At 37.1% G+C, this 25,824-nt stretch overlaps 1 protein-coding gene across 1 annotated transcript in view; it reads right to left on the bottom strand.

Moving 5' to 3' along the window:
* Positions 1 to 203: 203 nt before the first annotated feature.
* LOC143236526 (uncharacterized) overlaps positions 204 to 25,824 on the bottom strand; it is a 41,004-nt gene continuing 15,383 nt past the window's right edge. The window contains exons 3-12 of the mRNA XM_076474825.1: positions 24,893 to 25,093; positions 23,403 to 23,493; positions 22,245 to 22,413; positions 17,950 to 18,074; positions 9,880 to 10,009; positions 7,471 to 7,656; positions 5,952 to 6,077; positions 4,121 to 5,076; positions 2,648 to 4,010; positions 204 to 2,537 (exon numbers count right to left, since the gene is read on the bottom strand). Of these exons, the coding sequence (XP_076330940.1) occupies positions 351 to 2,537; positions 2,648 to 4,010; positions 4,121 to 5,076; positions 5,952 to 6,077; positions 7,471 to 7,656; positions 9,880 to 10,009; positions 17,950 to 18,074; positions 22,245 to 22,413; positions 23,403 to 23,493; positions 24,893 to 25,093 (5,534 nt within the window). The 3' untranslated portion in view covers positions 204 to 350. The remainder of the gene's footprint in view (positions 2,538 to 2,647; positions 4,011 to 4,120; positions 5,077 to 5,951; positions 6,078 to 7,470; positions 7,657 to 9,879; positions 10,010 to 17,949; positions 18,075 to 22,244; positions 22,414 to 23,402; positions 23,494 to 24,892; positions 25,094 to 25,824) is intronic.

Genomic DNA, 25,824 nt, shown 5'->3' on the forward strand with positions numbered 1-25,824 from the left:
TCTTTATGGAAAGAAAACACAACATCGTGTAAGAGATTCTATTGTGGTCCGCCGAGATAAAAAAAGTAAAATCATGTCGTCCAGAAACATTAAAAAGTGTGAGGACCACTTATTTATAGAATGAATCGGCCTTTAGCGGTTAGAATTTTTTTTTTTTTGTTTCTCGATTTTAAACATATAAAATATGCAGAATCTTCCTTCATTTGTAAGGTTGCTTTAAGTAAACACCATTGCACCATAGTTGGAATAGAGTTTATATTATATGTAATGGAACAGAAAAGTCGTAAGCTTATAAAATTTGTAATGGCTTTCTCTGAATATTCCAAACACAAAGATTACGCAGTTGTAGTCTATTCAAAACGTTCACAAGTAGCCCTATCGCCAACAGTGCACCGTCCGATTTCTTTCATAAAGATGCGTCCATCTGGACAGTTGTGTACGATCTTACGGAAGCCATTTTCTGAATCGCCTGGCACGCAAAACACGAATACGCCACAGTCATGAGGATGGCGGAACACGCCACGTTGTAGACACTCAAAGACATCTTCACTGACGGTTAGTAGTTGTTCATCTGACTCGGGTGACGTTGTGGGCGTAGTTCTACGTTGAGTGGTTGGTCTCTTTGTTGTAGTCGTTGTCCTCGTGGTTGAGAGGGTTGACAATACAGTTGTTGGTCTGGGTGACGAAAAAGTAGTATGGAACTGTGTTTGATTGGTTCTTGGAATATCGAAACTGGTTTGTCCCGTGTCTGGTTGAATGTCATCTGGCGCTTCCGGGTGTCGTTCAGTAATAATTTCAAATCTGTTTACTTCTGGTAGTGGTGGTTGGTAAAGAGGTAATCTGTATTTACGGATAATTTTTCTTCTAATTATTGGAGCTTGATTCTTTGTTAGTTTTGAGGTTGTGGGTTCCTCAGTGGTTGAGATAAGAATTTTTGTTCCTCTTGATGTTATAGCTGGATGATTATCTGGAGCTATTATGTAGTCGTATCTTTTCTTATCTTTTTCCTCTTTTGTGAATATTTGTTGTGTGTCAAAATGGACAACTTCGGCAGATTCAGCATTTTCAAAATTACTGGTAATCGGAAGTCGCCGACGGATCCCAAGCCTTCGTTTACGTTTACGTTTACGAAACGAATTTTCATTTGAGGTGTTAAAGTTTTGTGATTGTGTGGCAGCTACTTTAGGTCGCACACGGATTCTTGTTCTTCTTCCTCGACCAGTATGTCCACGGATACGAACAATTTTACCATCACGAACTTGGACTGGAATCCGATAAACTTTAGGCCCACCATCTGACCGAGGTGTAAAAGAAACAGGAAATTCTGTGGTGGTGGTGAGCTTCAGATTCTCTGGAGTACCTAAAGCTTGGCTATGATTGGGTGTATCATATATTACTTGAGAACTAACGACTGAATATAACTCCTGTGCTGTAGAGGTTGCTTGGGCCGTAGATGGTTCTGTATCTTCTGATTCAGTAGTTCTGACAGGATTTTGATTGGCATGGAAGAAATCAACTGTCTCGTCGTCTTGATGACTATCCTTAGCATCCTCCAGTCTCTGTTGAGTGGGTTCCACGTACTGAACAGGCCTATCAGAATGTTCTAGTAGCTCATATTGAAAATGACGAGACACCCTGTTGGTTAACTGATTTATTGGTCGGTAGTCTGTCCTCTCTGATGGTTTTAATGTTGCTGGTCTATAAGGTACTGGAGAATTTGGAATTCGATAGTATGGCAAAGCAGGTGTTGTCAGAGGTGATGTAGTTGGAATTGTAGATATTTCTGTTATTGGAGGTGTGGAATTTTTGGTATTGGTCGCCCTCTTACGTGCTACATACTCAGGTAATTTTTGTTGTTGTGGGGGTTGGTCATCTGTAGTATTTCTGTAGGGAGATACATAGTTTGGTACTTTCTGAAAACGTGGTGATTGATCTTCTGGGAGATCTCTTTGAGGAGATACATAGTCTTCTAAGTTTTTTACCTGTTTTAACTGGCCTTCTGTGGCTTTTCTCTGGGGAAGTACATAGTCTTGTAATTTTAGGAGTTGTGATGATCGGCCTTCTGTGGAAATTCTTTGTGGGGCTACATATTTTGATAATTCCTGAAGCCGTACCGATTGACCCTCTGTATTAGTTATTTGAGAATCTACATAATCTGGTCGTTTCTGAATCCTTGCTGATTGGTTTCTTGTGGCAATTCCTTGAGAAGATACGTTATCTTGTAGTTTCTCTATTTGTGATGATTGTCCATCTGTGGCTGTTCTTTGAGAATTCACATACTCTGGTAACTTCTGAAGTTGTACTGATTGGTCTTCTGTGTCAGTTCTTTGAGGATCTGGATGGTTTGGTAGTTTCTTAAGTTGTGAAAATTGATCTTCTTTCACAACTTTTGCGGGAGCTTTGTAGTCTGGTAGGTTTTGAAGTTGTGATGATTGGCCTTCTGTGGCTATTCTTTGACGACTCACATAGTATAATTTCTGGTGTTGTGGCGATTGGTCTTCTGTGGTAGTTCTTTGAGGACCTGGATGGTTTGGTAGTTTTTAGGTCGAGACAATTGATCTGTGACAACTGTTTGTGGAGCTACGTAATCGGGTAACTTCTGAAGTTGTGATGACTGGCCTTCTGTGGCTATTCTTTGACGACTCACATAGTGTAATTTCTGGCGTTGTGGTGATGAGTTTTCTGTGTGAGTTCTTTGAGGACCTGGATGATTTGGTAGTTTCTTAGGTCGAGACAATTGGTCTGTGACAACTGTTTGTGGAGCTACGTAATCTGGTAGCTTCTGAAGCTGTGATGATTGGTTTTCTGTTGCTATTCTTTGTGAAGATAGATTGTCTTGTACCTTGCTAATTTGTTGTGACCGGCTTCGTGTGACTATTCTTTGACGATTTACATTGTGTAATTTCTTGCGTTGTGGTGATTCGTCTTCTGTGATAGTTCTTTGAGGAGATGAATGGTTTGGCAGTTCCTTAAGTCGTGGCAGTTGATCTGCTGTGACAGCTGTTTGGTGAGCTACGTTGTCTGATAGTTTCTGTAGTTCTGAAGACTGGCCTTCTGCAGTTGATCTTTGATGATTAATATATTCTGGTAATTTCTGAAAATGTGATGATTGGCCTTTTCTGACAGTTCTTTGAGAAGCTACATGGTCTGGTTGTTTCTTAAGTCGTGATAACTGATCTTCTGTTAAAGCTCTTTGATGATCTATGTAGTCTGGTGGTTTCTGTAGCCTTTGTGATTGGCCTTCTGAGGCAATTCTTTGAGGAGCTAAGTGGTCTGATATATTAAGAACTCGTCGTGTTTGGTCTTCTGTGATAGCTCTTTGAGGAGCTACATAGTCTGATAATTTCTGAAGTTGTGGTGATTGATCTTTTGAAATTCTTTGAAAAGCTATATAGTCTGGTAGTTTCTGAACTTGTGTTGATTGGCCTTCTGTCAAATTTCTTTGTAGAGATATATAGTATGGTAGTTTCTTAAGTTGTTGAAGTTGGTATTCTATGACAGCTCTTTGGAGAGCTACAAAGTCTAGTAGCTTCTGAACTTGTAATGTTTCATCTTCTCTGGCAGCTTGTGTGGAAGATAATTCATCTGGGATTTCCTGAACTCGTGTTGACTGGTTTTCTGTGACAGCTCTTTTTGGAGGTACATAGTCTGGTAGGGTTGGAAATTGTGGTGACTGGTATTCTGACATAGTGCTTTTAGGAGTTACATAGTCTGATAGGGTTTGAATTCGTGCTGACTGGTTTTCTTTGGTAGCTCTTTTTGGAGTTACGCTATGAATTTGCACTGACTTGTTTTGTGAGGCAGTTCTTCTGGGAGTTACATAGTCTGGTAGGGACTGAAATCGTGGCGATTGGTTTTCTGAGACAGCTCTTTTGGGAGTTACATAGTCTGGTAAGGTTGGATATTGTGGTGATTGGTATTCTAACGTAGTGCTTTTAGGAGTTAAATAGTCTGATAGGGTTTGAATTCGTGCTGACTGGTTTTCTTTGGTAGCTCTTTTTGGAGTTACGCTATGAATTTGCACTGACTTGTTTTGTGAGGCAGTTCTTCTGGGAGTTACATAGTCTGGTAGGGTTTGAAGTCGTGATGATTGGTTTTCTGAGACAGCTATTTTGGGAGTTACATAGTCTGGTAGAGTTTGAAATCGTGCTGGCTGGTTTTCTGTGTCAGCTTTTTGGGAGTTACATGGTCTGGTAGGGTTTGAAGTCGTCGTGATTGATTTTCCGTGAGATCTCTTTTGGGAGTTACATAGTCTGGCAGAGTTTGAAGTTGTGATGATTGACTGTCCTCTCTACTAAACTTTTCTATTGCTAGACTGTCATCATCTTCTGTTTCAAAAATATTTTTTAGTCGTTCCAACCCACCTAAGGACTGAATTAAGTGCAATAGATCTGAAAGAGTTTCACTGTTAGATACGTTAATCTTTTCAGAGGAATAGGCATTTAGTGTATTTTCAACTGTTTTCTCAACTTCTCTAGACAGTTCTGTGGTTGTTGGTAGTTGAAGTTTGAAACGTCTAGTTGACCTCGGTGATGCGGTGGTCTGGGCTACGGGAAGATTATTACAGTTTACATTTTCTGGATAATCACAAGCTTCCATTTTTGTATTGAAATAAAGGCCAGAAGGACAAGTGAAAGCATGAGGAACCAGTCCCAGTGCTGCAGGACCGCTATCTAAACACCAGAAATATTTTCGACAATCACGTGTATTTCTATAAAACCCTTCATCTGGGCAAGTAAAGGACGGATCTGGATCAGGAGTAGGGGGTGGGGCTGGTGTTAAAAGAAGATATTCACTTGTCTTGCGAGGCCTCGTTACTCTACGGAATCCTGGACGACGTCGACGATGTGTTCTACTAGGTCTCTTCTTATCGCCTTCTACTGAGGGACTGTAAACTTGGTCATGGCCATCAATGCCATAGAGTCTGGAAAAACCTTCTATGTTGTTGGAAAACAAAACTTTCCGAAGAGTACTTACTAAGGGATTTTGCCCATTGTCACAAAGACCACGGAAATCATCTGTGTCAAGAGTCCACACCATAGCTCCTCCTAGCCCTCGTTTTAAAATGAACTTAGCCTGAAACAAAATATCATTTTGGTCAATACAGATAGTTAAATTCGACTTCAAATAATGTTAAATTATGTTATACTGTTTACTAGCAGTTTTCTAACTTAGCCAGCTAAGAGAATGAAATTACTTAAATTTATATAATTACACATAACTGGATTTTTTTTCGTTTCTTGCTTCTAAAGTTGTAAATTTTATTCACTTTACTAATCTGCCAAATCAATGTTTTAATTATTTCCTGAAGTGTTTACGATTCAAGTGAGAGACAATTGATATTGTCTTCACGTACATTTATTGGTTAACTTTTCTTCAATATATAACTTAACATTTCGCATGTGAATCCACAATAAAAAATAAAAAAATAAATGCCAGATATCCAAAAAGTCTGAACCCATAGATTTGTTTGAAGTTAAGCACAAAGCTGCATAATGGGTTATCTGTGCTCTTCCAACCACAAGTATCGAAACTCAGTTTCCAGCGTAGTAAGTTCGCAGACATACTGCTGTGCCACTGAGGGCAGCACCATATGAGATTTGCATCTTCCTCAATTCCAGACAGGTTATTGATTGTAATGCTCTCATATTATGAGGAGGTCGAATTAATCCAAACTTGTCTCGACTTTTTAGGAGAAGATATGGAATGCATACTGTAAAATTCGTGGAAGTGCCCATTGTTACAGACTTTTCGGACACTGTATTGTGCAGAAGCCTGTAAAGGTAAAGTGTTATTAAGATTTTTCATAAAAGATCACAAAACTTCCAGATGTTAGAAATGAAAGACGTAAAACAGTTGCAAGTCCATTATGTCAATTAATATAAAATAAGGTGTATGATAACAAAATAGGTGCTTGTAACGTAGTGCCAACCACCTTTTGTCTGATTTACCTTTTCAATAACCATTTTTTCATCATCAAAGCAAACCCACTGGTCACCCTTGTAAGCGTAAGGGCCAATCATCTCTGGATAAGGCCTATGAACAACCCATCCTTCATTTAGAATGTTCTGACAGATCTAGAATATGAAAATAAAAATGTTATTCGAAATAATCAACAAAACACCTCTTTCACACTAACGATGTTTAAAAAGCAAAATTTAAAAATGCAGGTGTTCCAAAAAGTCCTACCAGACCGCATACAAATATTCAATACAAGTTCCTATGTTTTAAGTGAGTTTCTTATAACACCTAGTTATATAATTCAATTGCCATATTAAAACGATAGAATTGGAATAGAGCATGTTTGGTGTGTAGGGGATTCGAACCCGCGACCCTCAGGTTAGGAGTCGAGTGCCTTATCCATCTGGCCATGCCGAGCCGATACAATAGAAATTAAGTAATTTATGTTATTCAAACTGCCTATAACACATGAGGAAAACTAAATTAAGGTGTTATATACTACTGAACTGCCGGTCTAAACGAATGCTAGGAACCACTTAGTTTTCATGACATTAAACTAAAATTTGCATGTCCAACCTAAACTAGTCAGGTACATACCAATAACCTTCTACACTTAAAAAAAGAAAACAAAGTATACACCTAAATTTTTCTAGACACCCAGAAACCAAGTTGGCACATACTAAACGTTTCGTATACGAGAAAAAACTAGAATGGAAAATACCTAAATGGTTCTAGACACCTGTAGACCAAAGTGGTACATAACAACTGTCTCTTATACGAGAGAAACCACAATGGAATATACCTAAATGGTTCTAGACACCCGTAGACCAAAGTGGTACATAACAACTGTCTCCTATACGAGAGAAACTAGAATGGAATATACCTAAATAGTTCTAGACGCCCGTAGACCAAAGTGGTACATAACAACGTCTCCTACACGAGAGAAACCAGAATGGAATATACCGAAATGCTTCTGAGCGCCCATAAACCAGCGCGATAAATACGGATACAATAAGACCAAGACGGTACATAACAACCGTCTCCTGAATGACAAAAAAGCTATCGTATGTACTGCATTGCTTCTGGACTGAGGGTTGTACACAAAACACACTAAAACATAGACATGTTATTAATTTTAAACTTATATAGGGTAGTGATTTTAAAATGCGTTTCAACAAAAATAATTCAATATTATTTTAATACTATATTTCACTGAAACATTTAACAACAGTAGTCCCTCATCCCACAGAGTTGAACATGGTTCCCAGAAAATTGTCTGGCTGTGGGTCCCTAGTTGGGAAGTTAGAAACTTCTGTTCTAGACAACAAAAGATACAATTATATATATGTCTAAGTATACCTGGATATCCAACAACAACGTGGTACATGCTAAGTGTCTTCTAGACACGTAGTTAGTACCAGCTGTCTCCTGGACTACACAAACCATGTAGTTTCATCTAAAAAACATACCACACATCTTCACTAATTATAAAAGTAGCGTTTTAGTTACTTCATAATAGGCCATGTAGCCAGTCTCTCTGGTTGAAGGTCCTTCTTCACCAGGACCATCGACAGGCGCCTCCATCCCGTTGTCACCTTGGTCTAACAGTGTGTATGACCTTCCATAGGTAGGAATACCAAGAATTAACTTCTCGGGTACAGCTCCAAGCTTCAAGTAATAGTCTATAGTCCACTCCTATAAAATTAAACATTTAATACTTTAATCATCATTATTTCCCCGAAAGGGACTGAAGACCACCTAAAGGTGTCACCTGTTTAACCACTCGAACAGTAGTGTGTTGTCAGTCAGTGGACACTATGATGACGTTCCATAATAGACGCTTAACGTTGCAATTTGTTCTGTCGTTACGTCAGTAAAACGTACGCATGACATGGATCAAGAGAAGATTTATTTATTCTGTAGGCTACAACACAGCATGACATATAGAGTTCTAAATCAAGAAATAAAAATATGTTTCTCTTAATTTTTGTTTTATTTACTCTTAAAACTAAAAATTTGCGGGGACCCTGCGCAAGTACACTTAGAGCAATTATGGTAACAAAATAAGTAATGTTTGTTTCAGAAAATAATGATATTTTGTCATCGGAACTTGTTGTGTAACTCTAAATGACTGTATAGTCTTACTGGATGTAACTTCTTATGGGTTGCTTTAAAATGCAAAAAAGACTCGTTAAAATAATCAATTAATTGTTACTGTTTTAACTACTTCTGGAAGAAAAAATGCGTAATATTTTGTTCACTTTGCATTTGGGCTTGTTAATATATCTGACAACATGCACTAGGAAAAGGCGATTGGCGGTGTACAAAATACGAAAAATATTAATTACGAGAAACGTAATAAATTAACTTTGTAATATTTGGTATTTTATTTTTTACAGCTAATATATATATTCATTCGTATTATTTCGTATAAAGCTACAGAATCAGCAAGTCAATGAATTATCAGTGATGTCGAGAAAACCCACTTGTAGAGAAAAATATATATGTAAAAATATACATAATATATAATATTTACACATATATATCGATGAATTGAATCGGTGAATTCAAAAGGGGCCCAAGTCCAAGAAATATGTTTTTGCAGGAAATCAACTTAATTGCATATCTTAAAGGGAGGCTATGCCAAATGATTTATACTTTACCCAGATATAGCACCAGTTCATAGCTTACAAATACTATGATATGAAGCACCTCACTCTTTTAATTTCAGTGGTTTGGTAAACTAAAGTCTCTGGACTTGGGCCCTTCTTGAATTAAACAATAGTAAACTCTGAAGAGAATGGACATACCACATATTTCTCACCTGAGGATATCTTTATTTCTTATTCTGTCATATTTTTAACACTTCTTAAGATCAGTTTATATCCAAACTATTATTCTGATACATGATAACTTCCAGTAAAATGAGTTTTTCATTCTGAAAGGGGACAGGTTACCAATGAGGTACATCATTCTAATGGTATCTACTCTTCAAAGTCAGACTCATCTTCACCCCTAGCATCACAAACTGTTAACTTATTGAGGAACTGCTGAGCCTCTGGTGAAAGATATTTTTTCCAATATTTGAACATCCTTTACTTTTGCTGCCTTTACACTAAGTTGCCCACTGTAGAGTGGCTCCTCTGGGTATGTGACAACCCTGACCGAGCGCTTTAGAAGGCGGAATCTGGTTGTGACCTGAGCAGACATATTTTCGGAAACATCTACGTCATTTCTGAAATCTGCACTGAATCTGAACACCTTGTACTTCTCTCCATCCTTTCTGACTGACGTTTTATAAAACTGACCAAGGTGGGATATCAAGCATATTCTTTGTCTCCAGAACGTAATCTTTTTTGCTTGTTTCTGGCCCATTCTTGTTCATTACGCTTTCTTTTCGGCCAAATCTCTTCATCACTTGAATCAAACCCATGCTGCATGGGCGCTGCCATCTTGGATGACTAGTGCTGCCACCTACGACATTAATCTAAATCCATGCAAAAGAGGCCCAAGTCCTGGAGTTGGGCCCCTCTTGCACTCAATGCATTTTAAATGCTGTGAATAGTCAATACATTATTGTGAACTTGGGACCTTTATGCTCACAATCAGATAGCTTGTTTCTTAAAGATCATTAAACATATATCTCAATATTGAAAAGTTTTGGACTTGGGCCCCTTTTGAATTCACCGATTCAATTACATCATCATATTAAGTCCTTTTAGTGTAGCTAATGTCCATTACAAACGTTAGGCCTATTGACTTTTTATGTACCATTCAAAGCGAGAAACAATTCCTAAATATTTCAGAATGAAAGCATATCTACAGTTATCAGTAGCGTGTAATACTTACCGATAACTTCTCTTCATAATTTATTTTCACTGGTGACAATAACATTAACAAGCTAAAACACTGGCTTACCACATTCATATCACTTCTCTCGTCCCATTTACTGAAGTCTGGATGTTTTAGCAGTGGAGCGTGGTGTTCGGTCACATCTTCGTATGCTGTGTGATAATCGTAGGCCAAAACGTTCATGAAGTCTACGTACCTAAAACAGTTAAAACTTTTAATAACGAAGGTACGAACTAAATTGTACAGGTTATATGGTAAGAGTTCTCAATTGTAAGTCATAAATATAATAATTTGAAATGGTTAAGTGTTCACAGTGTTGTCAAATGGACGTTGAGAACAGCTACGTTATCATTATCCCTAACACTAAATATAACTTAGAGAAAACACTGGAAACATAGAAGCTATTTAATTTTATATTTCAATAATTTGTATCAAAATAGGGCCATAATTAAAAATAAATAAAAATTATGGCCCTATTTTAATTTTTCAGTTAATTAAAGTATAAAACGAAATATATTTTTTTTATTTCTAATATTTTTATCACTTATATCCGCCATTTTTTTCAACTGTAAATTATTTTTGGGTTTGTCCTGTTACAAAAACCTGACAATCGATGTGTAATTGTATTTAAAATTTTAAAAAGGGGAGTTGCTTCAACCGTATTAACATATTGTTTTATAAATATTTCTTTGTACTGTGCATTAATTTCGAAAGTATTTTATAGCAAACCCATCGCGGGTAATCGAATTACGAATTTTAGCGTTGTAGGTTCATAAATTTACCGCTGGGGGACTTAAGTTAATAAATTATCTTCTACATTGGAAGAACAATTATTTTATTAGAAAAATAATTAAAGCTTATGAGTTTAGATTTTTTTTAGGAAAATCTCTTTGTTCTTTCACTATATAGGAAAAACTTCAGACTTCTGTATTTATTTATTAATTTATGTTACATTCACCAGGAGCTTCTTTGTAACAGATATAGGAGAGAAGCTTTAAAAATACAAATTGGATATTAATTTTTGACATTTTTATCTTCAGTGTTACTTTTCAATTTATACGTTATAAACCACAAAGCTACACAATGGGTTGTCTGTGTTCTGCCCATTGCTAAAAACCGAAATCTGATTTTTAGCATCATAAGCCCTCAAACTTATTGCTTTAATGTTTGAAGTAATTATAAGAAAATTAATTCCAATGTTAATGTTTCGTCAAACAAGTTATAGTTAGCACCCTAACAAGTCCTAGTGTTTAGCACCCTAACAAGTCCTAGTGTTCAGCATGTTTGCACTGTGAAGTCGATGACTCACGGTTAACGGCCCGTTGCCACAAACACGCACTTCGTATTTGGTTGCGTTATAAGAGTGACGGTCAAATAAAAGTAGCTCAAGAACTGGTAGCGAGTGCTATTGAATAGCTGCCTTTCCTCTATCATTTCACAGCTAGGAAAGCGTAGTGACAAAATTCTGCAACAACCACACAAGTATTTTTCATTAATTCGAATGACGAACTTATATTTTCTAACCCTAACAGCACAGCTTTCTTGGATAACGCTGATGAAATATCTCATGAACTAATGAATATATATAACTTCAATGCAACAGTTTTGCACGTGTAAAGATCCTGAAATTCTACCAGGTGCGATGGGTACGTAAAATATAGATGTGCAGAAAAATTAGAAATAAGTTTATATCTGACTGAGAATTTAAAAACGGCTTATAGACAATACAAAGTTGTACGTTTTACAAAACGACTTTTAGATACAATGCAAAACAATGAGTCTAAAAACGTGTAACTTTATTTCCTTCTGCATTTAAATGCACAACTAAGAACCCTTCAAGACAATCACCTTAATGCATGTTTCTTGACCTTAAAATTAGCCCATCCCCATTAGCTTCGGTAACAATTTCTTAAACTACAAGCTGGAGTATCCGTACCTTGGACAAAGTTATGTATATTCAAGATTAATAAAAGTTATCTTAGGACATAAACAGTTGTTTCCTTTATATATATATATATAATTTCAATGAAGAAAACATTAAAAACAAATACACAAAATGTGATACCGTAAATTTGCATGCATCTCCTCATGGACCCAGCAAACCTTCATGTCTAAATTGGTGAAGATCCATCAACAGAGGCGAAGTAGTGGTAAAAAAAACCGCAAAATGAAAAATTGAAAATTTGTGCGTATTTCCCTATGGACCAAATGAAACCCCATACCAATATTGTGAAATCCATTCAACCCTGCGAAGTATTTACATAGGCATACAATAGACAGTACTATTACATTCGTATAGGTGACACCAGTGCATCAGCTCATTTTGTGACGTATTTATGGCGTCATATGTACACTGAAAATGGAGAAAAATAAAGTTCTTTGTGACGGGGAACAGAGACAAAACATGGAAATTGTACCCCCATTGCAAATCTACATAAACATAGGATAATCATTTCATGAAGTTGGGGGTTGCATATTGCGTAATAAAAAGTTTTTCTAATATCATATAAGCAAGAGTTCCATTATAATGTGATGTATGCATCAAATTGCTTCTTCATGTATGAGATTGTTGCATACAGGGTATATGATAATATAAGAGATCATAAAAGAGTGTAAAAGAAAATACTCGTATACACAATGTCTGCAAAAATATTCCGTTTGAAGAGTAAATACAACCAAAATTTAAGAATAACGATTATTTTTATTTCTTGCTTTTCAAGTTCAGACGTCATGTTGTGTTGTTGTTTATAGAGTGCGTAATCCTACTTGTGATTCGTAGCATGTGAACGCCTAAATGACGTCACGATAGTACAAATTGCAACGTTAAACGTTCCTCATGAGACATAATTTTAGTGTCTACTGACTGAGAGACATCACACTACTGTATGATGATGCGAGTGGTTAAAACAGGTGGCTCTTCCAAGTGTCTTTGGTTCTCTTTTCTTGGGATTCTACAATAATTCCACCCAGTTGCTTTAGTTCAGTTCTTTACTGTGAATTTTGTAGCCGGCCGAACATTAGAATCACTCAAAATTGTTTAATACATGAACGTTCTGTAAACAAATCAGTGACTCAAAAAAGACCTATATGGCATCGAAATTAACACTGAATATGACTGACATTAAAATTATCTGATATATATATATAGTTTCTATATGTTTGTTTGTTTGTTTGTTTTGGAATTTCGCACAAAGCTACTCGAGGGCTATCTGTGCTAGCCGTCCCTAATTTAGCAGTGTAAGACTAGAGGGAAGGCAGCTAGTCATCACCACCCACCGCCAACTCTTGGGCTACTCTTTTACCAACGAATAGTGGGATTGACCGTAACTTTATACACCCCCACGGCTGGGAGGGCGAGCATGTTTAGCGCGACGCGGGCGCGAACCCGCGACCCTCGGATTACGAGTCGCACGCCTTACGCGCTTGGCCATGCCGGGCCGTTTCTATATGACTGTACACTGTTATAACAGAGGTTAAACAATCAGAGCAGGGAACAAGTTATTAGTAATTTATCTGACTGTACAATGTTATAAAAGATGTAAAACAAGTAGTGCTGGGGACATTGCGATGCTCGTTACTAGTGTTTTGATGTTAATTTACAGTAAAACAAGCGTAGCAACGGACATTGCAGCACAGGGAAACTATTGTTGTTTAGGTGTTAATTTACAGTAAAACAAGCGTAGCAACGGACATTGCAGCACAGGGAAACTATTGTTGTTTAGGTGTTAATTTACAGTAAAACAAGCGTAGCAACGGACATTGCAGCACAGGGAAACTATTGTTGTTTAGGTGTTAATTCACAGTAAAACAAGCGTAGCAACGGACATTGCAGCACACGGAAACTATTGTTGTTTAGGTGTTAATTTCAAATCGTTTTTATTAGTTTTTCTTATCTCCGTAATATAAAGCGGTTTGATTGCAAAGACATATAACCACGTGTAATGAGATGTGTTGTGGTTCTGGTAATATTCCATCCATCACTCTTTGGGTTTAGTGTCCGTCCCAGGAACCTCGAAATTCTCAGAACCAACCTGCTACATATCCTTCAGAAGAACAACCACTACGAAATTAACGACTTAAGGTTAAAGTAATATTTTCTTTCTTTAGGGTATCTTATATCAAGTCGTTTGGCATGTGTTGTGTATAAATGTATATGTATGTATCTAGCACCATTGGCAACAAATGACCAATCTGTACAGAGACCAGTCATCTCTTAGCCCAAGGACAAATGATATGTAACTTTCAAGGTCATCAACTTTTTGGGCAGAATGTAATTACAGCAAGACCAGTAGCTCCATCTATAATGAGGCACTATTACTTGATTTATAACCTGCTGTCAGTATCTATTAGAGGGACGCCGCAGAGAGAGTTTTATAAGAAAACCGTTGCTACGTCGACAATGTCAATATAAAACATCTCAGAAGAGCTTCTTCCTGGTGGTAAGAAAAGTAATTACAGAGGGATAACAACATGTGGTACAAAACTTCCAAGAAAATAAGAGTAAAATATGCTTGTCTTAAATCAAAGATGGTGAAAAAAAATAAGGAGAGAAAAATCCTTGTATTTACCGCAGCAGGAAGGCCGCTTGAATAATTATCATCATGGCAGAGGGCGCTAACGTCAACGTTTTAAGTCTGTTTGTTTTGAATTTCGCGCAAAGCTACTCGAGGGTTATCTGCGCGAGCCGTCCTTAATTTAGCAGAGTAAGACTAGAGGGGATGCAGCTAGTCATCACCACCCACCGCCAACTCTTGGGCTACTCTTTTACTAATGAATAGTGGGATTGACCGTCACATTATAACGCTCCCACAGCTGAAAGGGCGAGCATGTTTGGTGCGACTGGGATTCGAACCCGCGACCCTCGGATTACGAGTCGAACGCCTTAACACGCTTGGCCATGCCGGGCCCAACGTTTTAGGACAATTTTCATTAGCGCCTCGGCTTTTAGCAAAGACTTGCGTACTAGAATTAATAAAGTCAGTTTTCCCTTTTTGTTGTTGTTATTTTTAAAATCTCAGTGTTTCTGTTTTGTGTTTCAAAATGATGGTCCATTTTGAATTTTATAAAACGAACACTGGCTTGTTTTGATTGTTGTTAAGCCGAAAGATAAAACAATTTTTTTTTTTCCACCATGGTTATTGAAATCCGAATTTTAGTGTCGTGGATCTGCAGACATACTGTTGAATCCCTGGGGTACATTTCTGTCAAAATATGTAATGTTTGTGATTTGAATAAGAATTGACCAGGTACTAAATTGGAACCGGACAGTCCGGAACAGCGTTTTACCTCTTGAGGGTTCAACTTAGTGTTCCTGGCCTTCTAAATAGAATAAAAAACATAAGTGCCAAACACAGAACTCTCTCTGATATACTGAGGTTCTATTGGATCTGACGTAATGTCAATTCTTTGTCACTTCTTGATTTACCCCCCTCCAACAACAAGAAACAATGATGAATGTATTTACATCGAAACAGACGTTCACAAAATACTTGAGCTCCAACTGCTTCCAAGGGCCCCTGCTTGGCCTAGTGGTACAAGGTTTCAGCTCCGATATGCTGCTGAACCCGCTCTCTACTCCGTACATTCGAAGACTCGTTATAGCTGTGATAGCCAATCTGCTATTTCGTTAACCGTCTTTCCACATTGCGACGTACAGCTAACAAATCTATCTGTGTTGCTTAATACACGAACAAGCGTTTCAGTTTTTTAGTTGAAAACTCTTACTTCCAGATAAAAGTCTAAATAAACCACGGTATTATTTTGTTGGTTCCTCAAATGAACACTGTTACTTCCAAGTAACAAAGTCATTTATAACTTACACAAAAAATGTTCACAACGGTAGTAATTTTTATTTGGAATTAACCACAGAACAATACAAGGGACTATCTGTACTCTATTGACCTGGTGTATCGAAACCCAAGTGCCAGCAGTATGAGTCCACAGACATACCGCTGTACCACTGAGGTGTATGTATGGGTGTTTAAAAGCAAGCATAACTAGTTCTGAACTTCAGAGGGCTTGGCTTGTACATGCAATGTTCAAGTTGAAAGACACAACAATAAATATTTTCACAGCTGAACTATACAGTTTGCGAATGAAATGTTTAAATACATTAAATCCTGTAGATGGATCTTTACCAGATTTGGTTTGAACATTTACTGGGTCCATGCGCATGTACGTGCTTACTTGCGGTTTCGCATTTTGTTTTACAGTTTTTATGGGCGTTTTTTTACAATTACATATGAGAGAAACAACGTTTCTTGTCCTAAGATGACCTTTCATTAAGTCCGATTATGAGGATCCAAGCGGGTCTGTTTCGTTATTTGTTGAATATTCACGCAAGGATTATTTAGGGCGTTAACCATTTTTGATTTTGAAATGATAGACTTAAGGAAAGGCAGTTAGTCAACATAACCAACCGCTTATGTTATCAGTTACTCTTTACAAACGAATATCGTGATTGACCGTAACATTATAACGCTCCCATGTTTCATAGCCAGTATATTGCCAGCCGCACGCTCTAACTATCAGACGATGTCAGGCGCTATCAATTGTAGAATGAATTAGAACCTGAAATCATATACACACACACATACGAAACAAAACAAAGTGAATTGTGGTATGACGTCACTTGACTTGTTGTTAGCTGTGAAGCTGTACTCACTGCAGGGACCGAAACCCGACATTTAGCGTTACATTTCGAACGGCAAAAAACTATTGACTAGTTATCGTCCAACTCCGCTCCCCACAAAAAAATCAAACTGAAATACACTTATTCCAAATCGTTATTTGCAACAATATCATAACAATGCCATACAATGTTGAGACACAAGCAAAAACTAAATCAGCTAGATGAACTTTAGCGCAGTTCTTGCTCCTTTGAAGTTAATATCAAAGCTACACAATGGTCATCTTCAGGTGGAAACGTTGTTCTCTACTTTATTTTAGTAAAAGCTTTAATACCAGTGGATTTCTCGTCTTCACGAAAAAAGCTACAAAATGGGCTGCCCACCACGGGTATAGAAACCCGGGTTTTAACGTTGTAAGTCCGCAGATATACCCCTGTGTAACTAGGGGGAGTTTGCAGAACATGTTTTTTTTTGGTTGTTAAATATTCGAAGTAAGTAGCTCTATTTTTTCTTCTTCTTACAGATACAATTTCTACGTCCTTTTTTTTCAAGCGTTGGTTTCACTCCTATTACCTTAACTTGCTCTTAAACTCTTGTACTACCATAGCTACACCTCAGAAACAACAGTGCAAAACTTTTTAAGAGCTGTATTTATTAACCCTGTAGGGAACTCTTCGATTTGTTTACGTCACTCGTACGCATGATGAATGGATCTGTCACAGCACGTGACTAATTAGATAGTTCAAAAAGACTCCGAGACACAGGGAGACGGTAGTTTTTATGGGTTCAATAGTTGGTTTGTAATCAAAATGACTAATTAATGAGCGTCAACCAGGGCCTGTCGACCACGTTTCTTAAACGTCTAATGCAACTTATTATGTTAACCATGTAATTTAATTTTTTTTTTTTTTTCAAATTAAAATCTAACGAGTCTTACATGGCACATGACAGCTTGGTCATTACCAGAACTGTTTACAGCCTGTATGAACACGTGCGGTTTGTTTGTAGTCACATGGAACAAGAAATGTCTTTCTCTCTCCCTCTCATTTTCAGTGTTTCTTTTTACTTTCCGCATATTACACTCATCAACTTGTCATTTAATAATCAATAATAATATAATTTGAGAAAATACTAAGAAAACGAATCGAAGAATGAGATAAATAGAGGAAAAATTAAACAAACAAAGCTAGTTATAAACAAGATCTGGTAACCAAAGAACTATGCTATGAATCATGGAGACATGTTTCCTAATAGATAAGCGTTAATACATCTGTATATCTGTAGCAGAATCCTTGTAGCTGTGACAGTAAATCTAATTGCTCGGTTAAGAAGTTATAACAAAAGAAATGTGTCATTTTGGCCTAGTTATTGTAATAGCATCGATCTATGGAAATAAAAAAATACGCAAAACACATGCGTCAAGTTATTATAACATCACTGACGTATGGAAACATCATGGTTATAACATTATTATTATTCTAAAACGTATTTATGCAGAAGAACTAACTTGGTTATTGTAGCTATATCGAATCCTTTATCGATGTAATCCTTCCCAGCAGGCACTGCTACAGACAGGATTAGTTTTTCTTTCCCAAAAGGAATTCTCTCGTTATTGAAGGCCTCACGGAGTTCCTGCAACCAAACAGAACAACCTTACGAATAACAGAACAAAGGTCTTCATGTATTCATACTCTACCCTAAAAGTTAATATACTTTTAGACATTTGATATTTAATATCAGTTTGTAAACACTGATGGCCGGTTGTGATTCAGTAAATGTAGCTTTAATGTAAAAAGCAAGAACAGCAATAAGCAAACAGAGAAATAACACATCCGGGTTATTAAATACTTAATAAACAAGCCTAATAAATTATATAATTTTTCAGGTCTTTTCGAGATCCTTTCACACGTTCAAACAACCCCGTTTTAGGTGGAGACCCATGGGTTGACAAACATTGTTATAAATCACAAACACTAATAAAACAATTTAAAAAATGAAACAAAGCAGAAATACTGCACGAAAACTGTGAGGCTATAAAAAACCCAAAAACGTATACACATCATTTCAGGGTGTACAGCAGTATAACACACAACACATCAGAAGCAGCACCTATTTTATTCGCGATAAGAACCTGTATGGGTGCTGAGTAGCTGATAGAGAATTTTCTCGAACTTACAAGAATTTTCAAAAACTTTCTAGAATGTTGTAGAACTTACGAGAATTTTCAAGAACCTTTCAAAAATTTCTAGAACTATCCATGGTAATATATATACAGGGGGCTCACCACTTCAGTTTAGTTCTAGCTGCCCAAGTGAACATATAGACCTATCTGATTTTATCAGAGGTGGCATCAAGAATCTGCAAGTATTCTCCAGACGCATTCTGCTACGTATGTGGCCAATTTATCAAGACAGCATCTGCTAAAATGTGTGAAGCCTACAAGGCATATTTCGATATGGCTGTCTGGGATCAAGACAAATCAACCCTAGGCACCTAATTTTACCTGCGAACATTGCAAAAAAAAAAAAAAAGTCTAGAAGGTAAGATGGACAATTCCTGCTTGCTTGAATAGTAAGATTTTTATTATACAAATTTTAGACCTTTTAGAATTTAAATATTTTTAAATTTATTTTTTAAATTTCCACTCGTATAGAAAATATATCAATATAAAATATTTTACGTGAACCTCTTACACATCAGTTGTGGATGAAATAAATACCTGCGAACATTGCAAAAAAAAAAAAACTCTAGAAGGTAAGATGGACAATTCCTGCTTGCTTGAATAGTACGATTTTTTAATACAAATTTTAGACCTTTTAGAATGTAAAAATTTTTAAATTTATTTTTTAAATTTCCACTCGTATAGAAAATATATCAATATAAAATATTTTACGTGAACCTCTTACACATCAGTTGTGGATGAAATAAATTTATTCTTCATAATAACAATTTATTGCTCTTTTGCAGGATGGTACAGAGGGGAAAAGAGAGCCATGAAGTTCGCTATTCCAAGAATTTGGCGTGAACCCACTGACCACTCAAGCAATTGCTATTTCTGCATGGTGGACCCTAACGAACATCGAGTTGTCAAGAATGCATCTGCTATGATGTATCTGGACCTTCCATCATCCATCGCCCCAGTGTCACGCCTGAGCTCTCTGTACCCACTCTGCCAGAAAGAAAGCAGCCATCCTCGGAAGAGAGCAGCAAATCACAAGAGGAGGTGGATGTTGAAGATAGAGATTACAATTTCAGAGGTGCAGCTGGTGAGAGAAACCAATACTACCTCAACCAAGGAGACTTCAATGACTTGATCAGAGATCTTGGTCTAACAAAGTCGAATGTCATGCTTTTGACATCCAGGCTCAAGGAGTGGGATTTGTTGGATGAAAGTGAAAAAGATGCAAGTCAGAAGAAACGTCACCGACAATTTTCAAGCTTATTCACACGTCAAGATGGGCTCTGCTTTTGCCACAATGTATCCTGTCTGTGCGAGGCAATTGGAATTGCTTGTAACCCGAACGAGTGGCGCCTCTTCATTAATAGCCCATCCAGAAGCCTCAAAGCTGTGGTGCTCCATAACGGGAATAAGTATCCGTCTCTTTCCCTGGCTCATTCTGGTGCACCTCAAAGAGGAAAACAACAGTGTCAATACCTTGCTAAAAGCCTTGAACTATGATGAGTATGGCTGGGAGGTTATCAGAGACATCAAAATGGTGGCATTCCCTATGGGTCTCCAAGGAGGCTCTACCAAGCTTCCCTGTTATCTTTGCCTTTGGGTCAGCAGGGACACCGCAGCGCACTATGACAGGAAGCACTGGCCACAACGGACCGAGTTCTCTGTGGAGAGGCACAATGTCAAATGTGAACCACTAGTGGACCTTCAGAAGGTGTTGTTCCCACCGTTGCACATAAAATTGGGTCTTATGAAACAGTTTGTCACAGCTCTTTATAAGGAGTCTACAGCCTTCAAGTACCTTCGAGACTTCTTCCCTAAGCTGTCTGAGGCAAAGGTCAAAACTGGTGTCTTCGTTGGACCACAAATAAAGAAGTTCCTAGAGTGCACAGAATTCCCCAAGAAGCTCAGTAGGAAGGAAGAAAAATCTTGGGGCAACTTTGTCGCAGTGGTTCGGAGCTTCTTCGGCAATCACAAGGCCGAAAATATTGTGGAACTGGTTGACGCTCTGGTGAATAACTACGGCAAAATGGGCTGCAGGATGTCCCTGAAAGTCCATATCCTTGACCCTCATCTTGATAAATTCAAGGAGAATATGGAGATCATACTCAGAGGAGCAAGGCAAGCACCTCCATCAAGATATACTGGACTTTGAACGCCGCTAGCAAGGAGCGTATATCGAAGACATTATGGAAGACTATATTTGGGGGCTGATACGTGAAAGTGATTTACATTACAGTCGCAAATCTCTTAAAACTACCCACTTCTAAACATTTTTGTTCATTGTTGTATAACTTTTGTACAAATACATGTAAATCTTGATTCATATATTGTTTTATTCAGACCTTATGTAAATGAAAATGTGCAAATTTGCCCGTTTTTACATAGAAAATAGATTAATTTCTAAATTTCATTATGCAGGTCACAAAAGCAAAATTTGAAGGGAATAATGGTCATTTTCTAAACTTTTACAACAGAGGTAATTAAGAAATAACACATACTATCCAGAACAAAATTTGTGTTACATAGTGTTATGGTTGAAATCATAATAGCTTGTTTTTGTTTGTTTGTTTTTGAATTTCGCACAAAGCTACTCTAGGGCTATCTGTGCTAGCCGTCCCTAATTTTGCAGTGTAAGACTAGAGGGAAGGCAGCTAGTCATCACCACCCACCGCCAACTTTTGGGCTACTCTTTTACCAACGAAATAGTGGGATTGACCGTCACATTATACGCCCCCACGGCTGGGAGGGCGAGCATGTTTAGCGCGACGCGGGCGCGAACCCGCGCCCCTCGGATTACGAGTCGCACGCCTTACGCGTTTGGCCATGCCAGGCCATCATAATAGCTCTAGGAAGCAATCTAGTTGTTTATCTGAGGATGAATAGAAAGACGTGAAGTGACTTGAGTATTGGAAGTAAAATATAATGAAAGGTTTATCTCAATTTAAATTAAGGTTTCGTCCTAAAAAATCTGTTATCGGCATTGACGCCAAGTGGCAGGGGGACTTGGTCCTCTGAAATATTCACTGTCCCCTCCCCCATTCTCCCAAGATAATGCTGTCGCACCATATGATTTAGATTTGGCTCCATTATACATGTGCCAGTACCCCCTCTCCCTTTAGTTTAGACAACATGGTGACCCGGCATGGCCAAGCGTATTAAGGCGTGCGATTCGTAATCTGAGGGTCGCGGGTTTGCATCCCCGTCGCGCCAAACATGCTCGCCCTTTCAGCCGTTGGGGGCGTTATAATGTTACGGTCAATCCCACTCTTCGTTGGTAGAAGAATAGCCCGAGAGTTGGCGGTGGGTGGTGATGACTAGCTGCCTTCCCTCTAGTTTTATACTGCTAAATTAGGGACGGCTAGCAGAGATAGCCCTCAAGTAGCTTTGTGCGAAATTCAAAAACAAACAAAGACAACATGGAGCCGGGACTGTTGCCTTAGTTACATACTCTCGTCAACAGTGAACCCACTGCAATAAACGTTCTTGAACAATAACCTTTGACTTTTCGCCAGTGTTTAAAGCGTCAGCTAATTCAGCATGTTCGGTATTTTGGAAGACACGAAACTTCTCCATTAAGGGAAACTTAATTCAGTTTTGTGAATTATTTTATCTGCCTTACTTACTCTGATCAACTGTCCGTAACCATAGCGATCATCATCAGATCCTCCGTCTCTGAAACCAGGGTATTCCCAATCCAACTCTAACCCGTCGAACCCATACTCCCGAAGAAAACGGATAGCACTACGGATAAACCGCTCTCTGTTCACGTGGTCTGCCACGAGCTTGGAAAATCTGTAACAAATTCATCAGCCAGTTAGCACTGTTGTTGAATATCAGAAGACTAATGATCAAGTTGAATTCTCTCTCAAGAAGTGACCATGAATGTTTCACAGATAGGGAAATCCAAAGGGATTTTAAACACGTGTTTTAAACATAGATTAAAGAAAGCACCAAACAAAAGCTAATATTTTTCGAGAAGAATGAAGAGCTTTAAACATTATTTATGTTAATATGTTATTATTTATTATTATTATTATTATTATTTATGTTAATATGCTATTATTTATTTTTATTATTATTATTAGTTAAGTTAAAATGTTATTATTTATTTTTATTATTATCATTATTTATGTTAAAATATTATTTATTTCTATTATTATTATTTATGTTAAAATGTTATTATTTTTATTATTACTATTATTTATGTTAATATGTTGTTGTTTATTTTTATTATTATTATTATTTATGTTAATATGTTATTATTTATTTTTATTATTATTATTATTTATATTAAAATGTTATTATTTATTTTTATTATTATTATTATTTATGTTAAACTGTTATTATTTTTTTATTATTATTACGTTGCGTGCTATAAAATCATTTATAATGCTAAATGGTTCGTAGCAATTTGACCACCAGGAGGCTGTTTCCTGCTGTTTTAGTTTGATGGTACTTTATTCATAATTCCACACACACCGCCTAATCTTTAAGTTAGTGGGAATTCTCAAAGTAAGCGTATTACCTTGTTATTATTTGGTTCGTTCAGCCTACAAGTTATTTGAATAAGCTCTTTTATTTAAGTTAGGATATAAAAAAACTTTTATAAAAGTCTCTTTGTTGGAGGTGTAACGGGACTTTTTATGGTTAGCTGTTTCACTTCATTGTTTAAAGCAGTGATTCTTTAAGCGAAGATAAAACCAAACCATTATGGGCATATATAACGGCAGTGTTTAATAAATCAAATATTAAATTTATGGACTAGTTGAAATACAACCCACCTGCTGGAGCCTTCATTCCACCCTCCAATAGCAACCATCGTCTTTAATTTCGGGTTGTGCGATTTCAATCCAACAAATTTCTTGTAATTACCTGGGAACCAAAACCAGTATATACTTTTAAGATTGTTTGACAAGAGTGTAAGTTCATCTTTTCTGTTTTCGTTACAAACTCAGCATATGTTTCAGATAGTATTAGAAAGACACGCATGTAATATGTTTAATTTTCTAAAAGTTCTGAACAAACTACAAAGCCATACAAAAACCAATAAAAAAACAAAAAAACAACAATATTATGGTTAGAACTTTGAGGTCATTCTCTCCAAAAACACGGCCTGGCATGATCAGGTGGTTAAGGCACTCGGCTAGCAATCTGAGGATTACGCGTTCGAATACCCAACACATAAAACATGCTCGCCCTTTCAGCCGTGGTGGCGATATAATGTTACGGTCAATCTTACTATTCGTTGGGAAAATGAGTAGCCCAAGAGTTGGCGGTAGGTGATGATGACTATGTGCCTTCCCTATAGTCTTACACTGCTAAATTAAGAACGGCTAGCGCAGATAGCCCTCGTGTAGCTTTGCATGTAATTTCAAACAAACCAATCCAAACTCTCCAAGAACACACTACTTGAATAGATCATGTTCTTACCCATTGTTGAAACGTTGTTACAAACAGGATCTGGTACGAATTAGAATTATTTTGCTATTGGATTTTTACTTAATTTTCTCCTGATATTTCATAAGTTTTGTTTTGCTTGATTGTTTCAAAACTTTTCGCACTAAGTTGCGCAAATTTTAAGCTGGTAAACTACAAGGAAGGCAGCCACCTACCGTCAGCTAATATTATGTCTTACCTTGTGAGAACAAGACACAGCTGAGATTAAATCTTACCTCATGATAAAAAAGATTTGCTTGTTTGTTTTTGAATTTTCGCCCAAAGATACACTAGGGCTATCTGCGTTAGCCGTCCCTAGTTTAGTAGTGTAAGGCTAGAGAGAAGACAGCTAGTCATCACCACCCAGCGCCAACAACTCTTGGACTACTTTTTTACCAACGAATAGTGGGATTGACCAACACATTATAACTCTCTCGCGGCTGAAAGGGCGAGCTGTTTGGTATGACTAGGATTCAAAGGAGCGACATGACCATCTGGCCATGCCGGGCCTTATAAAAAGACAAAAGATAACAACGACTGAGATTAAATCCTACTTTTTAATAAAAAGACAAAAGGAAACAAAAACTCGGGTCAAATCTTACCTGATAAAAGAACAGAAATAGAATCTAAAATTAAATCTTACTCTGTAATAAACATAACAGATAAATCAGCGCAAAATCGGCTTTAATAACTTTCATTTCTGAATGATATGCGAGACTTTTATCTTGAGACACAAATAAGAAGACTGGATGTTATGTTAATAACTTCTTTTAACTGTTATGGACTCGCAAAGAAATGTTAAACATCTTAAAAAATGGATTGAAAACAAGTTTACCTTGCTCTATATCATTGTATGGATCATATGGTTTAAGCTCGTAATCTTTATTTAATGCAGCAAAGGCGTAAATGAGATGGGTGCAGAGATAAGGGTTGATATTCTGGGGTGTGAACTTGGCTAGTCCTGGTCTGTAGGCTGCCCAATTGGTGAAATAACACACTATTTTCAAATCTGTCGAGTGTCTCTTCACTAAAGTATCTGAAATATAATATATTTGCATTAGCTATGTATCAAATTATTTCATTTGTATTTTTGCCGATTACTGAAGAAGGGGGGAGACAGAATTCTAAATGTATTTCTGTTTTTTTCTTGAAAAACATTTTTTTGTGGCGTTAGTTGTAATTATTGTCCGAGAAAATTTTAACATGTTTTGAAATTCATTACATACAGTAAATGGTAGTTTTTGGTGTTAATCGTCATGAATCTCAGCACCTTGTATTCATATAACATATAACAAAGCATAAAGTTTAGGGACAGCAAAGAGCCTGCAGGTCTTTCTAGGCTGTTCCTTAATTTACACTAAACTAAAACTAATAGATAAAGATAACCAAATAAGAAAATATCTTAAAGCCAGCTTTTATCATTCATATACTTACGAAGCTGTCTCTTAAATTCACTTATATTTACTGGTTCCACTACATACAAAGGTGACCATTTCCAAAAGTTAGTCATCGTGTCAGAAAAATTAAACTTACTTAGCTGAATATGACACCTATCTTACCAAAATTTATATTTGTGTCCCTTAGTCCTACTATTCTCACTGTAAAGTCTCAAAAAATATTATTTATTAACACCATCATTTTATTCCATTTACAATCTTGAACACTTCGATCAGATCCCCTATAACACCTTTTTATTTCTTCAAGATTTCAGAAATATTTACCTCTTATTGTATGACAACCCCCTCCATCCCAGTCAACATTCTAGTA

This window comes from Tachypleus tridentatus, chromosome 13 (assembly GCF_004210375.1).
Source record: "Tachypleus tridentatus isolate NWPU-2018 chromosome 13, ASM421037v1, whole genome shotgun sequence".
Lineage (NCBI taxonomy): Eukaryota > Metazoa > Arthropoda > Merostomata > Xiphosura > Limulidae > Tachypleus > Tachypleus tridentatus.